General features: G+C 40.3%; 1 protein-coding gene across 1 annotated transcript in view; it reads right to left on the reverse strand.

Moving 5' to 3' along the window:
* Positions 1–19,595, reverse strand: part of GALNTL6 (polypeptide N-acetylgalactosaminyltransferase like 6) — a gene marked incomplete at its 5' end in the record, with an annotated part of 488,304 nt that overhangs the window by 256,505 nt on the left and 212,204 nt on the right. The window contains one exon of the mRNA XM_080614349.1: positions 19,251–19,417. Within this exon, the coding sequence (XP_080470475.1) occupies positions 19,251–19,417 (167 nt within the window). The remainder of the gene's footprint in view (positions 1–19,250; positions 19,418–19,595) is intronic.

Here is a 19,595-nt window from a genome sequence, read left to right on the forward strand (position 1 = left end):
TGGGATTCCTACATGTAAGAAGCAGTCTAGGAAAGACACCAACACTTAGTTTGGAAGAAAACGCATGCAGTTAGTAACTAAATCAACATTCTCCACATCATCTCCTAGGGAAATTATTGGAAACTACTATCTACACCCAGTATCTGACTGTATGGGCTTTTACGTGCCAGAACTCTGGGTTTAAAATTCTCTTACAAGTGGCAATTCTGATTTTCTGCTCTGGTCATCTCACAGTTTTCCTTATACTATCCACCTTTATTCCTTATGTGTACATCAAGTTTGGTACCACTGAATGAACAGGAAAATAACTGCTCATTTTTATTATTGCTAATATACTTGGGATAATGTCAGCAGACTGCAGGCTTGCCCAAGATTTGTGAACAGGAGCTAAAAAACCCCAAACTAAACCAAACCCACCCTGAACAAAACCACTAAACATTTATAACACAGTAAAAGGTTTCCTGGAGTTATTTTCTTTAAGATGCATAAAATGTACTCAAGGCATGCACAATGCTATTGCCTGTTCTTTAAGAATGTTGTTACTTTGCTTGATTATAAGCCTACTCGAAGGTCTGCAGTCAGAAAAGAGGAAAGATACTTTTAAAGTCTACTTAGGTGAACTCAAATGTTGCAATTAAGACAAGCCTGACTTTAACAAACTACCATCTTTAGAAATACTATTAGGATGTTAATTAAAAAAATTGTCATACTTTGCTAAAATGCATTTAACTTTGAAAACTAAAAGTTGCTAGCCCTTTCTGTGTACAATGAGAAGTTAAAAGTTAAAGGTTAACATTGAAACAATGGTCATACATGAAAAAGATCATGCATAAATTTTAAGTAAAAAGAAAGTTTCTAAATAAAAGACAACTAATGTTTAGCAAGAACCCTTTATGTTTATACTAGGGAAAAACCTAGTTGATTAGCTCATGAAAGATAATACTAATACTATGCAAGTAATGACAAAGAACTACCTAGGAAAAAAAAAAAAAAAGATTGGTTTGAATGGACTGTTTGCAAGAGGTCCAAAGCAATAGATTTCAACAGTTATGCAACATCATCTGACTATGGGTTTCATACTGAATTCTTGAGACGGATAATCCAAAGACTAATTACTTCCGTTACACTACTCACTGAAGTTGAGAAGTGTAGGGATTGGTACATGGACGGGAGGTTGTCAGGAGGGACAGGAACCAGCTGACCCTGGGGAGGTGCTTAGGCAGCAGATGTAAGGAATTGTAACTGCGCAATAAATCGTTGATGACCCGCATTCCAGGAATGCTCTATGTCTCAGCCCTAGTTCGGAGGGAACTAGTGCTTCCGTCCCTCACCACACGAGTAGCGAGAAACTACAAGTGGTGACCCCGACGTGATAGCGATGGATGTGAGCCACGTGGTACAGGTACTGGAGGCCCTCGTGCAGCAAGCTGGGTTGCCGAAGGCGATAAACTCGGAGCCAGCGGGCCACTGCATCCAATGGTTGCGAGGCCGGGGGGCGGTGGAGGCCCCCGTGGACGTATTAGATACCTCCCGATGGGGACGGATCCTCCAAGAGCTTTTGGAAGCGGTCTTGGCTGGGGAAAAGAAAGCAGGAGATATAGGGGAGACGTGGGGTGCCATCGAGAAAAGTTGGCTCCAGGACAGGAGCTGCTGGAGCGGCTGCGGGACGCGGAGGCGCTGCGGGTGGAGGAGCCGCGGGTGCAAGCGCGGGAGCTGTGGAGGAAGGTGCCCCGGGAGGCGCGGCCGGAGCCCCCGAGCCGCGCGGCCGAGCGGGCAGCACCGGGGCTGCAGCGAGACTGCCAGAAACTGCGGCCGTGGCAACAGCAAAAAACCGGGAAGTGGAGTCTTGTGAGCCCTGGCAACACTCCCCTTTGTGCAACAGGGCGAGGGGACAGGGGGGTTCCCTACACCGAGCGACAGCAACCCTCAAAGTCTACCCTGGGGGAATCCTCCCTACTAACGACATTGTCTTTATCCTTGGCTACCAGGCTGGAGTGTTCAGTTTGGTTTTGATTTAAAAAAAAAAAAAAAAAAAAGGTACCCTTACAGCCTTTTGAACACGGTGTGTGAGTGCCGTGGTGGGCTGTGGACTTGAAACCCCATATACAACTCATTTGATAGTCTCTCTGTGATCCACATGTACTAGAAGTTGGCAAATATATATCCATGTATATCCATGTTTCTATTAGCCCTTGGAGAATTTTTATGGATATTGCTGACCACTTCTTCCCATGTAGGCTGGCCACCTGCATCGGAATGAGTGTGCATTTTGGTCAGTGTGAAAGCCCAAGGCTCGTGCGATGTGGGGGGGGCAGAGCCTCTGCGGAGACGCCCGCTGAAGTTGAGCCTGCCACCTCACACTGTGGTGATGCTGCTTGGAGCTGATTTTTGATTGTCTTCACAGGGTCCTTATGCTACGTTCTGTATGAGGGACCATATAGTGGGAATAATGATTGTCTAGGTTTTGTGTTTCAAATATTGTAATTGTATGGAGTGTGCTTGTGGGATCCCATGCGTGTGTGTGTGTGTGTGCTGAGGGCGGACAGTGCTCTATGTATTTTTTGTTGTTGGGTTTGTGTAAAAGTTTTAATGGGTAGCAGATTAACATTTTGGACAAGAAAGGGTTAATGCAAAGTGCCGTTGCTGGCAGGTATTTACTGCTGCTGATAAGCAGGCAGGCAGCTGTAGCTTCACATTTCTTTCCCATCAGAATGCCTTTGAATCACTTTAACGGGCCTCCTTCTCAGGAGCTGATAGCGTGGGAGAGGGGGTATGTTTGTGTTCTCCTACCTACAGGTCCATGGCAGCTGCCTGCAAAGTTTGCAAAGCCTCACCATGAGCTGGACAAACAAGTGGAGGAACCCGATGCCTCAGCTACAGGAGCTGACAGTGAATACCCCGAGCAGAATGAGATAGAGGAGGAGAAAAATAAATGATTACAGGACATCACTTGAGGGCAACTGAAAAGTAACAACTTGAATATGTGTGCTTGTAACGTAGCTGTTACTAGAGGCTGTGATTTTGTGTATAAAACCCACTTGTATTTACTAGCCAGTTGCTAATGAGAAACTATACTTTGTATTGTGTGCATTTGTTACTTGTAAAAGATGTTAGAGCATGCAAATTTGCAGCAGCTGCTAGAAAATGCTAAGGCAAAAGCTAGAAAGATTCTAGTATGATGGTAGTGTTATAAACCAGGTAATGGAACAAATTAAGAGGGTGGAAGAACTCCACTGATAAGAAAATTCTTTGGCTAGTTTCTTGCTGCCATCAGCATTTTCAACATGCTGTTGTAACCTGTAATAGTTATCTGGTAATGTAAATCTGTGTATGCTTTGCCACAATACCAACTTGTTACTGGATGAAGCAGGTGAAACTCTGCATTGACAACGAGGTACAAGAACTGAGGTTGACCAAATGCCTGCTGCCACAGTCAAGGGCAAGACTGGGTTGGCCTCTGTGTTTGCCACCAAGAAGAACCTTTAGCTCCGCTGCTGGCTGCAACGCAGCAGGTGTGGAGCGGTGGGGACACATGCCATGCCAGACCTTGATGTGAGGGGATGGCCTCCCCTGTTACCAAAGAGACATCCAGGAGAAAAAGGGCAGACCCAGCAGCCTGTGATTGGCCTATGTTGAAGTAATATGAAAACATGCTAAGATCTTACACATGGTGTATGAGGATGGGCAAGCCTTTTGGCTGGACAATTTGTTAGGTGAATGGGGACTGACAGGTTGGCTGGTTGCTGTAGTGGAAGGTGAACTAATGGTGTTTATTGTCATTTTAACAATTTTGATTTTGTTGCTGTGTATCTTTAATGTATCCAACGAATGATTATGAGTGCTACAAAGCGTGTTTGGCTTGTATAGAAAGAAAAAGGCGGAGATGTGGATGACTTTCTGGCAAAGAACAGCCATGTACCCAGATCAGCAAGTGCCTACGTGGAGTCGGACATGAACCAAGGGTCAACAAAAGCTGAAGGAATCACAGCAAGATAAGAAGGAACTGACAAATGCTACTATGCTTGCACTAAGTGGGCTTTTGACTGATGTTGATAGTGTTTGTCATGCCACCTTACAAATAGGGCAGCAATCGACTTTTTATTGTTGGCACAGGGGCATGGTTGTGCTGAATTTGAGGGGATGTGCTGCATGAATTTGTCAGATCATTTGGAATCAATTTATAAGAGTATACAACAATTGAAAGAGGGGGTTAAACGGCTAACGAAAGATGATGGATGGAGTAACTATATTATGTGTGTTAGTTTTATTTGTATTAGTAGCAAGTTATATGTTGTGGTGTGTGATATCTATGGTTAAGAAAAATGTAACATCTGTCTGGTTTGCTCAAAAACAAAAAGAGGGAATTGTGGAGTGGCTGAGGGACGGTGGACATTTCGTGACCAACCCACATGTCAGCCTTAGGAGATGGTGGTTATGAAGAGTACAGCTGAACAATGGACATGTGAGCAATCCCAGCTGTTTGGTTTTAGCCAAACTCTGAGTTAAGTTGCAAGGTCTGAATTCAAGTTACTCAGGCTGTGAGGCCTAGCCTTAGGTTACTAAAGGACAGTTATGTGCAGTAGAATAAGGAACTTGGCATTTGCTCAAGGCTAACAAGATGTGGGAGCGGGATGGTGAAACTGCAAGTTATGTGAGAAAGGTAGCGAATGGATAATTTTAGCTAGCTTGTTGTCTGCTTCAAAATGTGTGGACTGCACTTCTGAGCCAATCACAATCTATATTGGTTACGTCTAGCCAATAGCAGTTCGATTTCTGGAAGCATATACTGTAGCTACTGTGCTACAACAGTGGTCTGCGGACCCCATTGGCCATTAAGGCTACGATGGAGTGTGTGCAAGTCCTTTTTCAGGCTTTGTCTGAGCGAGCTGCTGAAATTTGCCCAAATCACTGTAATAGTCATTCGCACATCCGTGGACTCCTGACTGAAGGTAACAATAGTGCAGACCGTGTTGCACAAGGTCTGCCAGTTCCTGACTGTTGTGCTCCAGTTTTTATGCGCTATTTACATGTCACGGTTGATACCTGTAGCAGTGTCGTCTTGGTTACGGCGCAACGCAAGCAAGACGCTAAGGCGGCCATTTTGCATTGGCGCGAGGTCATGGCGATTTTGGGAGTCCCTAGCCAGATCAAGACCGACAATGGCCCAGCATATTCAAGTCAACTGGTGGCTTCATTTTTATGACAGTGGGGCATTGAACATAAGACCGGTTGTCCTTATAACAGCACTGGCCCAGCTATCGTCGAGTGCACGCACCGGACTCTGAAAGCTCGCCTCGGGTGTCTTGAGGCGGGGGAGACCGTACCCAGAGGAGCTCCTGCAGTCTGTGTGCGCTGACTTTTACTTTCTGCTCTGACTAGTTAAATCAATTCTCGTGTGGATCAAGTGAACAATCCCCGATGAGCTCGCACTTAGCTCCACCTCTAGACAAACCCCTGTATCCACAGGTACGGGTGAAAGATCTGGAAAAGGGCAAGATAGGTCCATTTGCCCTGCGTGCTCATGGGCGAGGCTATGCCTGTGTGGAGGGGGAGACTGGGCTACGCTGGGTACCGGCAAAATGGTTATTACCGTATTTGTAGCTGTGTCTGTAAGTTTGTATTTGAGCTATATTTCACAGGTGGTGATTGGTGCTCGGCTGTATCTAGGAGAGAGTGATGGAAAGAGGTGTGAAATGACATCCATGGCCCTTGTGTGTCCAGATGACTTCACTCACGGATCCAGTCACGACGTGCCTTACGAACTTTGTGGCCGGCTATTGAATACGACATCACTCAGGCCGGAAACACCTGCGTCTAGGTCCCTTTAGGCTGACGCTCTGTGTTTATTAGTATTAGGATGTTTGTTTCCTTCTTGTTTGATTATGTAATGCACACTGTGTTTGAATACTTAGTGGCACAAACCTTTCTTACTTAGTTAATAAGAGTTATAAGTTGCTTATCTGGAATAGCTGTTAAAACCCTGAGTTTTCTAGTCTTGAGGCGGGGGAGATGTAGGGATTGGTACATGGACGGGAGGTTGTCAGGAGGGACAGGAACCAGCTGACCCTGGGGAGGTGCTTAGGCAGCAGATATAAGGAATTGTAACTGCGCAATAAATCGTTGATGACCCGCATTCCAGGAATGCTCTATGTCTCAGCCCTAGTTCGGAGGGAACTAGTGCTTCCGTCCCTCACCACACGAGTAGCGAGAAACTACAGAGAAGTAATGCATTTGGAGTACTAGCTAAGGATTGCTAAATGCAATCCCAAGATCACCCAATATGTGCCATCAACTTCGACATAAAAAAACCAACCAAATAAAAAAACACCAGAACACCAACCCTCCCCAATAAAACAACTTCTTGACACTTATTACACCGAGAGACAGGAAGGAATGTAGGGAAATGTGCAAGATCTATATATTTTCCAATTTTTCAGCTACCTATGTGCAGCTTTTCTATAGTTCATTAATTATAATAGCTGAAGAAAGCAACCATGAGCTAACTGTTCAAGTTTCCTGTCAAGTTGTTTAATGTACCCCTGCAATATGTTAATGCTTTTTCAAGTAGAAAGTAAACAGCTGATTTTTGAAAGGAAACCGATGTGGAAACTGATATTTACTCATTTTTAGAAGTTTTCTTTCCTATTTATGAGGACAAATTTACATACTTCACTTGAAGAATTTTAAAACAATGCAGCTTCAGCTATAATTCACTTTAACCTTAAAAAAATGTAAATCAAACTGAGATGCATAGTAGAAAAATAATAATAAAAAAAAGGAACGGAAAACTAGAATGCATTTAATTTGGTACATGAAGAAGTATGTTTCTAGTATTTCAAGATTACTCAGAGTTAATATACTGATTTATTTTTGAACCCACTTTGAGTATCTTACGAAGCACACTCCATACAAGTCTGGCATAAGCATTTTTATAAGTTGGCATACAGAGAACAAAATCTTGCAAAGCACAGGCTACCCATTGGTTCCTGCCTCCAAAATTCTTTGCATGTTCGCATGGGAAAGGGATGCAGCCTACAGCCATCAGCATGATGTACACCCAGAAAGCATTTCACAGGGTGGGCAAGCCATGAAAGATTGACTAGGACAGAGCTTGTGGAAATACAATCTTCATATTCTGACTCCACAAGTACTCAAAAAGCAAAACTGCTTATCTACCGCAATCAATACAAGGAACTATGTGAAAAATAAAAATTTGTTTTCATATTAATTATGCATGACTGAAGTTTTCATTTTTACAGCAGAGTTGTATTTGAGTTGCCCAAATGCAGGCAGCATTGGAATGTGGGGATACTCTTAACTTTTTCCTACCACAGTCACATTCCAAATTAATTCTCTTTAGGGTGAAGTGTACAATCTCAATTATTTGAAGTTTTCCCCACATCTACCTTTCTTGCAACATGATCATATATTGTGTTTCAGCAAATTAAAAGGATTTTGAGATGGGCTGCAGATGCCTTCAAGATGACCATTATTCTTCTGAGCTGAACTCTCCTCAGCCTCAGGGCAACCCTTTCTTTTCCCATTGGTAAAGCCCTTCTGTCAAGTCTGAATGCCTTCAATAATGAAACTGCTGTTGCAAGATACAGCAAGGAGCTGAAGGCAAAACCTGTACTCTGCAATTTCAGAATAAAACCCCTATGACAGAAATTTAAATATTAAATAATCAAACCTGAGAATAGATGATGAAGAACAAAAAAACTTGGTATTACAGATTCAAATCAGTTTATTCCAACTCATGCTCAGCTATCCTCTAAATTGTACTTGTTACACTGACAGTACTTTAGTTTGACCAGAAGCAAGTCCAAGTTTAATAAAACTCAAATAACATCTTTGTGAGTGCATTGCAGACAAAATGAAAGAGGCATTTTATTGCTCAATTTCCAAAGTATGAAAATGTAGATCCTGTGTTTACTTAGATCTCTAGTCAATACAGACACATCTTGAAACAGAATGTTTCATTTTCCATTCAGCTTTTTCCTTTTTTATTTAAATTTAGTGATGAATTATTTTATCAACTTCAGATAAGAAAGATTTAACTTTGAATGAGAGTTAGTCTCAATGTTTTCTGATGTTGCACATTGTCCTGGTTTAGCAGTAGCAGTAATTTTTTCTACTGGTGCAGTGCTGTATTTTGACTTTTGGCCTGGGAATAATAATGATAAAGCTGATGTTTTCAGTTGCTGGTCAGAATGTTTACCCTGAGCAAGGACTTTGTGAGTCTCATGCTCTGCCAGGGAGGAGGAGAAGCCGGGAGGAAGCAGGGACAGGACACCTGACCCAAACTAGCCAAAGAGGTATTCCATACCACAGCACGTCATGCCCAGGAGGTAGAACTGAGAGTGGCCCGGAAGGGCTGGAACACTGCGGGGTGGGGGCGAGGTACCACTTGGTGAGCGGTTGTATTCTCTTCCCTTGTTATTTCCTTTATCATTATTATTATTAGTGGTAGCAGTAGTGATTTGTGTTATACCTTAGTTATTAAACTGTTCTTATCTCAACCCGTGGGAGCTGCATTCTTTTGATTCTCCTCCCCGTCCCTCCAGGAGCGGAGGGAAGAAAGGTGGGGGGGGAAGTGGACTTCGTGGCTCTGATTTACGGCCTGGGCTTAAACCACTACACACATGAAGCAGTAATAAGCTAATGTTAAGGTCAACATCAAAATTCTGTTGCATTAAACTCTGCCCCTGTAAAGGTTTCCTAACCCTATCAGTGATATAAATAGTGCAACTGAAGTTTGTTATCACTCTGGGTTCCAGGATGCTATAGTAAGCAGCAGTCAAACCACCACAGATTCTCTAGGGAGTAGAAAACATCTATCTTTACCTTTGTATAATTACTTAACTGCAACAATAACTTTCCCAGCTGCTAAGGATATATGTTCCAGGTATACCTAACACTGCAGTTCATGACAGCACACTTAACTTGACAAAACTTTCCAAGATAGTAATGTTAGCTTTCTCAAGTTTACAGCTTTCAAATACCTAGGATGTGTCAGCATCACATGTGACTTTCAGATGACACCAATTCACAGAATCACAGAATCCCAAGGGTTGGAAGGGACCTCAAAAGATCATCTAGTCCAACCCCCCTGCAAGAGCAGGGTAACCTAGAGTACATCACACAAGAACTTGTCCAGGCGGGCCTTGAATATCTCCAACGTAGGAGACTCCACAACCCCCCTGGGCAACCTGTTCCAGTGCTCTGTCACTCTCACAGTAAAGAAGTTTTTCCTGATGTTCACTTGGAACCTCTTATGCTCCAGAGGTTGTCCTATCACTGGACATCACTGAGAAAAACCTAGCTCCATCATCCTGACACTCACCCTTTACATATTTGTAAACATTGATGAGGTCACCCCTCAGTCTCCTCTTCTCCAAGCTAAAGAGACCCAGCTCCCTCAGCCTCTCCTCATAAGGGAGATGTTCCACTCCCTTAATCATCTTTGTGGCTCTGCGCTGGACTCTTTCAAGCAATTCCCTGTCCTTCTTGAATTGAGGGGCCCAGAACTGGACACAATATTCCAGATGCGGCCTCACCAAGGCAGAGTAGAGGGGGAGGAGAACCTCTCTTGACCTACTAACCACACCCTTTCTAATGCACCCTAGGATGCCATTGGCCTTCTTGGCCACAAGGGCACAATGTTGGCTCATGGTCATCCTCCCATCCACCAGGACCCCCAGGCCCCTTTCCCCTTCACTACTTTCCAGCAGATCAACCCCCAACCTATACTGGTACATGGGGGTTGTTCCTCCCCAGATGCAAGACTCTACACTTGCCTTTGTTGAATTTCATCAAGTTTCTCGCCGCCCAACTCTCCAGCCTGTCCAGGTCTCGCTGAATTGCAACACAGACTTCTGGTGTGTCAGCCACTCCTCCCAGTTTAGTGTCATCAGCAAACTTGCTGAGGGTACATTCAGTTCCCTCATCCAAGTCATTGATGAAAATATCAAACAGCACTGGTCCCAGCACCGACTCCTGAGGGACTCCACTAGTCACAGACCTCCAGCTAGATTCTGCCCCACTGACCACAACTCTCTGCCTTCTTCCTTTCAACCAGTTCTTGATCCACCTCACTACCTGATGATCAAGCCCACACTTCCTTAGCTTATCTATGAGGATGCTGTGGGAGACAGTATCAAATGCCTTACTGAAATCAAGAAAAAACACATCTACCGCTCTACCATCATCCATCCATCTAGTTACTTCCTCATAGAAGGCTATAAGGTTGGTCAAACATGACTTCCCCTTGGTAAAACCATGTTGGCTACTCTTAATGACCCCCTCATCCTTGATATGTCTAGAGATGGTGTCAAGAATAAGTTGTCCATCACCTTTCCAGGGATGGAGGTAAGGCTGACTGGTCTATAATTACCCGGGTCCTCTTTCTAGATATAGTGCCTACTGCAAGAATCATGTTGTAATTGATAGGGTCACTAAACAGCCTTATTACTAACAGCTTGTTAATCCTTCCCAGGTAAAGAGGCAAAAACTGAGCTGCTCTAACAGATACAGTATTGCCTCTTGTTCTCAGCAATCTCCCTTCTGTCCATGATAGACCACAAAGACAGTTACTTCAAGGAGACAGAAATGGAAAAAACAGGCTGCTGTGGCAACACAAGTCTATATTCTTAATCCTTCACAGAAAGCACATTTTACAATGCAGGCACAGACTGTTCCTTGCAAGTCACTTCCAGGTTCTCCAGTCTCCAGTTTAAAAAATGGCAAGACATGGCCTAGCACTTTCACTGATTGGAAACTTACTTCAGTGAACTACTTCCTACTGATTTAGCAATGCTTTTCACCACAAACTTCTCTGGCAGAGATGTGTTCTAGATAAGCCTAGGAAGGATTTTGGAGAGATGATTCAGAGAAATCTCCAGGAACTCACCAACAAAGTTTAAGTTGACAAGCAGATATTCTTCATTGAGGTGTCGGGAGACACGGGGGGATAGCTCCTCCTAGCGTGTCTCAGCTGAACCTCAAACAGACTGTGGTTATATTGTTGCTTAACATGCATGTTCATTAAACATCATACATATTCATTAACCATCTGAGAACTGCTTTACAATTATAATTCCACGCCCATTTTCATATGCGCACAGCAATGTGGTAGTGGTCTTTTGGGGGTTGTTTACTTCTTCCAGCACTCTTCATCACTTCTGGCAGTCTTGGAAGCACACACAGTAGATAATGCTTACACCAAATTAATTGGTTTGGTAACACTGCAGACATAATCATCCTGTCCTTCTACTTATCAATTACTTTAGCTGCAGCCCATCCTGGACACCTGCTAGTTTCAGATACTGTTTATCTACACGTCCTGTTTTTCTGTCCTGTTTTTCTTACACTTATTTTTGTACTAAGGTTATAAGGACCTAAAACTACTCCAACTACAATGGTTTACCTTATACAAGGAGTCTCATTATGTTCTCTAGCTGCACTCCATTTTTTTATTTCCGTGAAACATGTACCTCAGTTATTTTCCATTGCTGCTTTTACAAAGCCATCAAACTTAACATTACTTAGAACTGATTCTACTTATTTACAAAGGTTTATATTTCATTTTGTGCCTCCTTGTCTCAGAGGGTATAAATAATAAAATTCCATTTGCAAAAGCATATGCTTGTTTAATTACTGTTTTCATTACAGTTCTATGCAGACACTCACAGCTTGTTCTTAATAAAAAATAATAATAAGAAAAAGACCATTTAAAATATTTCAGAACTAAGCCAAGTACCAAGTCTTACCCAAGGACTTTTATTAGCCTTTATTTTCCTATTACCTGATATTTCTTTTTGTTAGCAGTACCCAGGAGTTCACTTCAGAAAGTTATAACTCCACACTTGGATTTTGTTGTTGGGATACGAATATCGGCTATCTCTCAATGTTCTTGCCAACGTGACACAAAATAGTGATGAAAAAGATGATGCATGTCATTCAGAGATGCATGCTGTCTTTTAGAATAAGTGCACTTCAAAATCAATGTTCACTGCTTAGTATTTTTCTTTCTCAGCTGTTTCAAAATGAAGCTGATCTCTCTAGTCTATGCCACATAATTAGTGTTCTCCAGAGGACCCTTGTATATTGAAGTCAGGTTAACTTAAATGCTCTGGTGTAAATATTGTTGTACACGTACTACAGCACTAATAGATTGTTTTCAACTATAAAAGCTAGAACAGAATTAGCCTGAATTTTTCAACTGAATTATTTCAGTTTAGTACTCAGTAAGTCAAGGCGACAGATTTCTGTGCACCTTTATTCCATTCCTTTTTAACTCTCAGTATTTGTTCGGTCTATGCTACTGTATAGAAGGTGATTTCAGAAGCTTTTCCTATCTATGAACTTCCAACCATGTGTCAACTTAAGCAGGTAACAGAAAGTTGCATTGTGCAACATTGCTGTACAGCGTAATACCAGAGAGCTCATCTAGCTAGCATCAGTTCCAAAAGCAGTCTCTTCTCATAAACACAGCATTTCTCTCTATCTCATTAACCTTACTCAGCAGCAGCTGGGTACTTGCAACTTTCTCTTGGAACCTCCCTTTTCAGTACAGTAATACCTGTAGAAGCAGGGATGCTCCCGCTTCCACCTTTCTCCTCCCACTGTGGTGCAGTTTTCTTTTTGTGTGTGTGTAGGTTTTTGGTTGTTTTTTTCTCCCCCCCCCCCCCTTCTGCCAAAGAGGGGTACTGTAATCACATAAACAATGCTCAACATGCTCAATGTCCCATATCATCACAGCATGGAGAACTGCAACAAAACAAAACAATACCCCTCACCAGTGATTTGTCAGAAAATACTGCCATAAAATCACTTACATAGAATTATTTTTCTATATTTATAAAAGCTTGTTTCTCAGCTTTCTGAGAAGCCATACAGAGTCAGGCAGCAGTTAACTTGCCATCAAGAGCAAGTATGGTCCTTAGACCCTTCATTTGCCACCACTGTTGCCTCCACACACACCACTACTGGTAGCTAGGGCTTCTCTCTGGCTTCCAGCATTTCTTCTCCAAGTTCTGACTTCTGTTCCTACACCAAATACCTTTTAGTTACACCATTTCTATTCAAAAGAAAGGTATGTTAGAGAACATCTTCCTGGCTGCTGTCACTTTGGCTGTACACAGTACCAGGAGGTAATCCTAGACACTTTCCCATTAACAGTTAATAATGCCCCATTACTTGTCCTACTGTATCTCCAGGAAGAGCACTAATGAAGTACGCATGTGTACTCCTTTGGATATGTTCAGCATGGACATTGTTTGAAGTGTTCTGTTTAGTGCCTCAATCCCTTACAGGCACATGTTTTTTTGAGGAGAAGGGTGGTTAATTTTCAGGGATCGGCAGACACCAAGTTCAGGAGTAGTCTCTGGTATATAAAGGTTGAGAATTATTAATATTTAAGATGAAATAAATCACTTGTGTAACTTTAAAGAGCTCACCTTAAAAGAAAAGTCAATGAGTAATTTACAAAACTACAAGACAATTACTACAAGAATGCTGGAGAAGGACTTTTCACAAGGGCATGTAATGATAGGACAAGGGGGAATGGCTTTAAACTGAAGGAGGGGGAGATTTAGATTAGATATTAGGAAGAAGTTCTTTACTGTGAAGGTAGTGAGCCATTGGAAAGGGCTGCCTAGAGAAGCTGTGGCTGCCCCATCCCTGGAATTGTTGAAGGCCAGGTTGGACAGGGCTTTGAGTAGCCTTGTCTAGTGGAAGGTGTCTAGTGGAAGGTGTCCCTGCCTGTGGTGGGGGGCAGAACTGGATGATCTTTAAGGTCCCTTCCTATCCAATTATTCTACGATTCTATGATTACATGGGACAGAATTATAAGCGCTTTCTTTGGTAGAAGTTGACTTTCACAATATTATAACATCCTTTTTCAATTTTCTTTTCTAAATGTTGTATATTTTGACAACAATGACAATTTTTGGAGATTTGAGCTTTCACCATATCAGAGAATAGCTGTCTACAGCAGAAGTTTCCTATGACAAGATAGTCATTCATACAATATAACCTTCACTTCCATTTCATCAGAAAAGTTATATCCAGCCATAATCTGAAGCCAAACATCCATAAATTGGAATCACAAGTGACATGTTACATAAACTAGCTGTCTGCAAGCAAAATACGAGCAATTTGATCTTCATGCAACAAATAGCATGTATCTCTGAAGTGGGAAGTTGTGCAGTTTGTACCCTGATAGAGCTCCTTTGCCTTTAGCAGAAATTTCTTATACCTTACTGTATAATATGACTATTAATTTTCAGAAATACAGTTTAAAAAAAACAACAACTCAGAGCAGGCTATTAGGGCAGCTGGGCCATAGATGTGATCTTCCTCCACATTCACACAAAACAAAGCAGATAACTGGCACTGAAGTTCAGTTACTGACTAAACTGAGCTCCAATCAAATAGTCACAGGTTGCTTTTGCAGACTGATTTGCACATAATTAATCTGGGCCATTCAGAGATGTGGCACAAAGCATATGGTACCCGATACTGGACAGTATCATATTCTCAAATGAGTAGTAGCACATAAAAGAGAGCTAGGCAAGGGGACAGAGATAGAAGAACATAATAAATGACAAAATGAGTAGAGACTCGCTTATCAATATGAACGAAAAGTTCCCTGTTTCTCATTTTCCATCAAAACATCAGTTCATTGCCAGTGACAGGAACTAGTTCTGTCCTGCAGAAAGGTGTTGGCTGTCTAGTTCACCAATTTTATTTTGTTATTTTTGGCAAATTTGATTGACTTTCTCAAACTAAAAAACTGCCCCATAACGTTACAGCTTATAAATTTACTCTTGGCTGTGGCATTGCTTATTTTTATTTATAATAGCTGCTGCACTGGTTAGAGAACTGTGGGGGTAAAAATACTTGGTAAAGGCACATGATGTGTTAGTACACAGGCCTGAGTATGCTAAAAAAGTCATCTAAACATAAAAGGAATAAAGTTTCATGTACAAACGTAGCCTGTTTTGGCAACGTACATGAACTGTAATCATGCAAATCTATGTTCCCCAAAGTTTTAAGAAATTAGAATTTTTAGTATTCCTTGTATTTGCAAACTGCTCCAGAACACAACCAATGAAAACTTGCTTCTTTTCTCATTTTGCCCTTTTCTCTGAAAACAGTTGCCCACATCCTGCTTTTTATCATGTTTTCAGGGATCTGTCTGCCAACAGACTGTAACTTCAGAGCAAACTATGTCAACAATAAGCACCCCATCCATAAATATAACTCTGCAAACCAACACCCCATCCCTATTTCAAACTCCTCTCATACAAGAAAAAACAAACAATAAACCTCTCAAACCCCACATTTTCCACAAGTCTCATTTTCCCAGAAAGCAGGCTTACAGTACCAGAGCTGCACACAAAGCCACAGCAGAGATACATGACACAGAGATATGGTAACACTTCCAACATAAATATGTTCAATGTCCACAGCAGGTGACATTACAGAAACTGATAGGTCTTTAACTTACAGTTAGGAATACAGGGCTTTCATGAATGAGGTATTGGAATTACTATCCAAAATCCATCACAAAGTCATAAATATTCAGCATACCGTAGATTGCAAAGGTATGCATATCATTAATCTTTTTTTTTTTTTTTCTTGAAAAAGCTACAGAACTTGAATATAGAACTGAGTGTTCTACATTCTGAGTATAGAGTGGAAGTCTCTAGTTTCTAGAAGACCTGATTCTTAAATCAGTTGGGTAAAGTAAAGTGTCTGCCAGCACACAGCATAGCCAGTTCCCTCACCAAGAGTTTTCTAAGGCAACCTAAGCTGAAGTGTGATACTCACTTCTTTATAGAGCTTGTTAAGTGACAATGTATTTCTTTCTTGCATGTTAAAACTCCTATAAACTCTAAATTCAGTACCCGTTCATCTTGCCAGGACACCATGAGTCAGCCATTTGTGTTTACAATGTAAATCAAAAACATTACTTTTGTTGAAACAAAGAGGTCCATTAATTCAATCAATTTTCTCCCTTACATTCCTTCTTAATTTTAAGTATATAAACTCTCTACAAATTACATAAATATAGACGTTTTGCAACTTTGGGTACCTATATTCAAATCTACATTGATTTCTGTCACAGATGGTTTCTTATGTTCATGTAGGGCTTTTTGTATTAAATTTGTCCATAACTGAATACTGCACTTTGAAATTTCACAACATTTGCTTACCTCCCTTTTAATACCAAGTCTCTAGTCTGCATTATATTGATATTTCAAAGGTGCAGCTGTCTTTTTGTAACATCTAAACTTCATAATTTGTGGTGAATATTATGCATGAACTACCTAAACCTTTTGGTTTTGATCACAAATTTTAAGAAGCAAATATGAATAAAATGAAGGTACACAATTTTGCAGACAAATCAGCAAACTGCTGCATACCTGGCTGTGCACTAAAACATTTTCATAATCTGTTATCAAATGTTATTTATGTGCATTTCAGTACTTATATTTGCAATACTTAAGAAAACTAAAAAGCTCCAGCACTTTTAGCCATTTTCCACACAGCTTTCAAGTTTGTACTTTCTGTCATCTACTCTATTTCCAAGAGGGACTGGCTTTTCATAACAACTTCTTAGACTTTTGTAAAAAGTAAAAGTTTGATTAGTAGAACACCCTAGAGAAAAACATTTGCCTTTTGATCACTACTTTTAAAAAGTAACTGTGCTATTGAAATATCCCATTTTCAGTTTCAACTATCTACAAATGTTTAGGTTCCTATTAGAAAACTCTGTTCTTTTCACAAGAAGTGTTGGAGCAAGTAAAGCATACACAATATCACTTAAACGGTACATAACTGGTTTGACAAAAGAAAGTAATTGCCATTTGTCAGCTATGTGACACATTAAACTTCATGGAGAAATTATAAAATGAGAAAAAGGGGTACAGATTTATTACTAATCACTGCCCTGCTTCAACACTGCGGTAAACTTTGCTTGCAATGTTTCTATCAGTTTTGACAACTAAACGTGCTTATATTTATTTTTTTATCTAATCTGTCTTCAGTGTCTTTCACACTGCTTTACCGCACTCATCAATCTAGGATAAAGCAACTAAAAGGTGAAGGATTAATAACAGTAAAATAGGCATCTATTTAATCACTCTTAAAACAGATAACTGTGTGAACTGGGAGAGGGAGAGATATCAGTCAGCATTCTTTCAACATAAAATAACCCAACTGTATTACACATGGCTACTGCATTAAAAATTAAGAAGAGCAAAAGAAAACATGATACAGCTTCAGTTATGTACAGCTCAGAGGATCTCTAAAGTACAAGAATTAAACCAAATTCAGATACGCAAAAATGATTAACCCAACTTGAAATTCAGTGGTACTGAATTCAGAGTAGAGATGCCAATACATGTTTCTTGTGTGTTTGCTCTTCTCCAAACATACAGTACCAAATATGCTACCAAATATTCTTAAATTTAAAACTGTCAAGCACTCAAAAATGCATTTCTAATCTTCATTTTAATAATACCGAAACCCAGATAAGTAAATCTTGATAATGGTTCAATGGTTCCAGACCCAGCTCCATACAAGTCTTTTTAGTAAGTTTCTTTCAGATTTTCAAACCAGACATTTATGTTAAGCATTTGCATGCTATATGAACCACTTCTTCCAGCTGAAAACTGTTCAATTGAAAAGTTATATAGGCTTATATAACTGGAAATTAAGATGATAGAGATTTTTACAGTTACAGGAATTAATAAGGAATTAGTATTACAGGCAATATTTACTCCCTAACAGAAGTTAAAATATTCCCTGCTCACTAGCACTAATTCTTTTTCTAATAACTGGAAAGTAGATAAGCTTTCTAAAGCATTAACACATTTAAAAATATATCAACAGTAGTCAGTATGATCTTCATTAAAAAAATGCTACAGTATCACCATATTGAGCAAACATAGCCTCAATAGCAGTGCTCTCAGTATAAAAAGCATTTTTACTTGTCAGATACCTCATAAAACCAACTTACAGGCTTCCTCATAAGTTGTTTATTACTAGAGAATTGTTTGCCTGCAGGAAAATTGTTGTGCTACTTCACAGTTCTTGTTTTGAAAACTTTCATCCATGGTCTATATTTTTATAAACATAGAATAGCCAGAACTGTACTCACTTTACAATTTCACTTCAATTGCATTACAAATAGAGAGGCAGTTCGTCAAAGGACACTCTGCCACTAAACCAGCAAATATGAGAGGGTAAGATAGATGTGTGCAGAATTAATCTTTCTAACCCCTGAAATATCAAGCTTAAAATCTTAAAAAAATGATTTCACTGCAGTGCTCCCTCTCGTTCACCCAGGGACTTCTCACAATAGTAGTCAGAAATCTGCTCCTGTTAAGCTCCTAGGTGAGAAAAAGATTTTACCTAAAACATTAGTAAAGAAGACAATACTCTCTTTCGCTGTCTATCAATCTGCTTAGAACAAGGGCTACATACACACTAGCAACTAATATTTCAACAGAAACAACCAAGAAACTCCAAACCAAGAAGTGAAAGCTCTTCATGCTTGAAGTCCTAAAAGATGCACTGAAATTTGAAATAAAACCTATTTCCCAGTTCCATATCATTGTTATGGATTAATTTACCTGAGGCATTGTTAAATTTCATTTAAGGAACTTAGAGCATTCATTCCTTGTGTTGCATTCAAGAACTAATGATAATACAAATCTTTAACTGATTGCAGTTTTCTTACTTTTACTATATATAGATAATGTAAACTTTGATTGACTTTTCTAAAGCAGTTTTTCACGTTCCATTCAGAAGAGTCTCATTTCTCTGCATGGCTACTTTGCACTAGTATATGAAGCTCTCTTAACTCAATAAAATTCCAGGATTAAAATCTAATGAGTTGCATCCAAAATGGACAAAGTTAGGAGGTTTTCTGCATCAAACTGAAGCCTAAGGAAAAGATGTCAAAACACTAAAACTTACAGTATTTCAGAAACAATATCGTTTCAAAATACTGTATTAATAAGGGCCAATGAACAGTTCACAGTCTGTCCTCTGACATGAATTTCAATATTCATGCAAAGTAAAACAAAAGACACTTGTACACATTTATTCCAGCTAACAACCAAGCAGTACTTCAAAGCAAGCAGTCCAGCAGGTAGACTTTTCACTTTTTTTCTTCCCTTATATGGACTACAGCACATTACAAAACTCAATTTAAAGCAAAACCAGTTGGGCCTTACCTCTGTCACTGAAGTCATCCACAAGAATGATTTCTGCTATCAGACTGTCTGGAGTGCGGTTGATAATACTGTGTATTGTTCGCAGGAGTGAAGTCCAGCCTTCATTATGAAATGGGATAATTATGCTAGTATTTGGTAGCTTTTCCAAGTACACCTTGTGCTTACAGCTGGAGAGAGAAGAAAATAATTGTATAAGCGTACTGAAAAGTCTGAGTTGGCATATACTGTGGGTCATTCAACCATCATAGTTTCTGGCATGAAATCCAGCAGTGTAATCAAGTGATACTTTCACATAACAATAACTAGTCCATTTAAAATATTTATATTGCTTACGATATGCAATAC

The sequence above is a fragment of the Psittacula echo genome (assembly GCF_963264785.1).
Source record: "Psittacula echo genome assembly, chromosome: 1".
In the NCBI taxonomy this organism is placed as follows: domain Eukaryota; kingdom Metazoa; phylum Chordata; class Aves; order Psittaciformes; family Psittacidae; genus Psittacula; species Psittacula echo.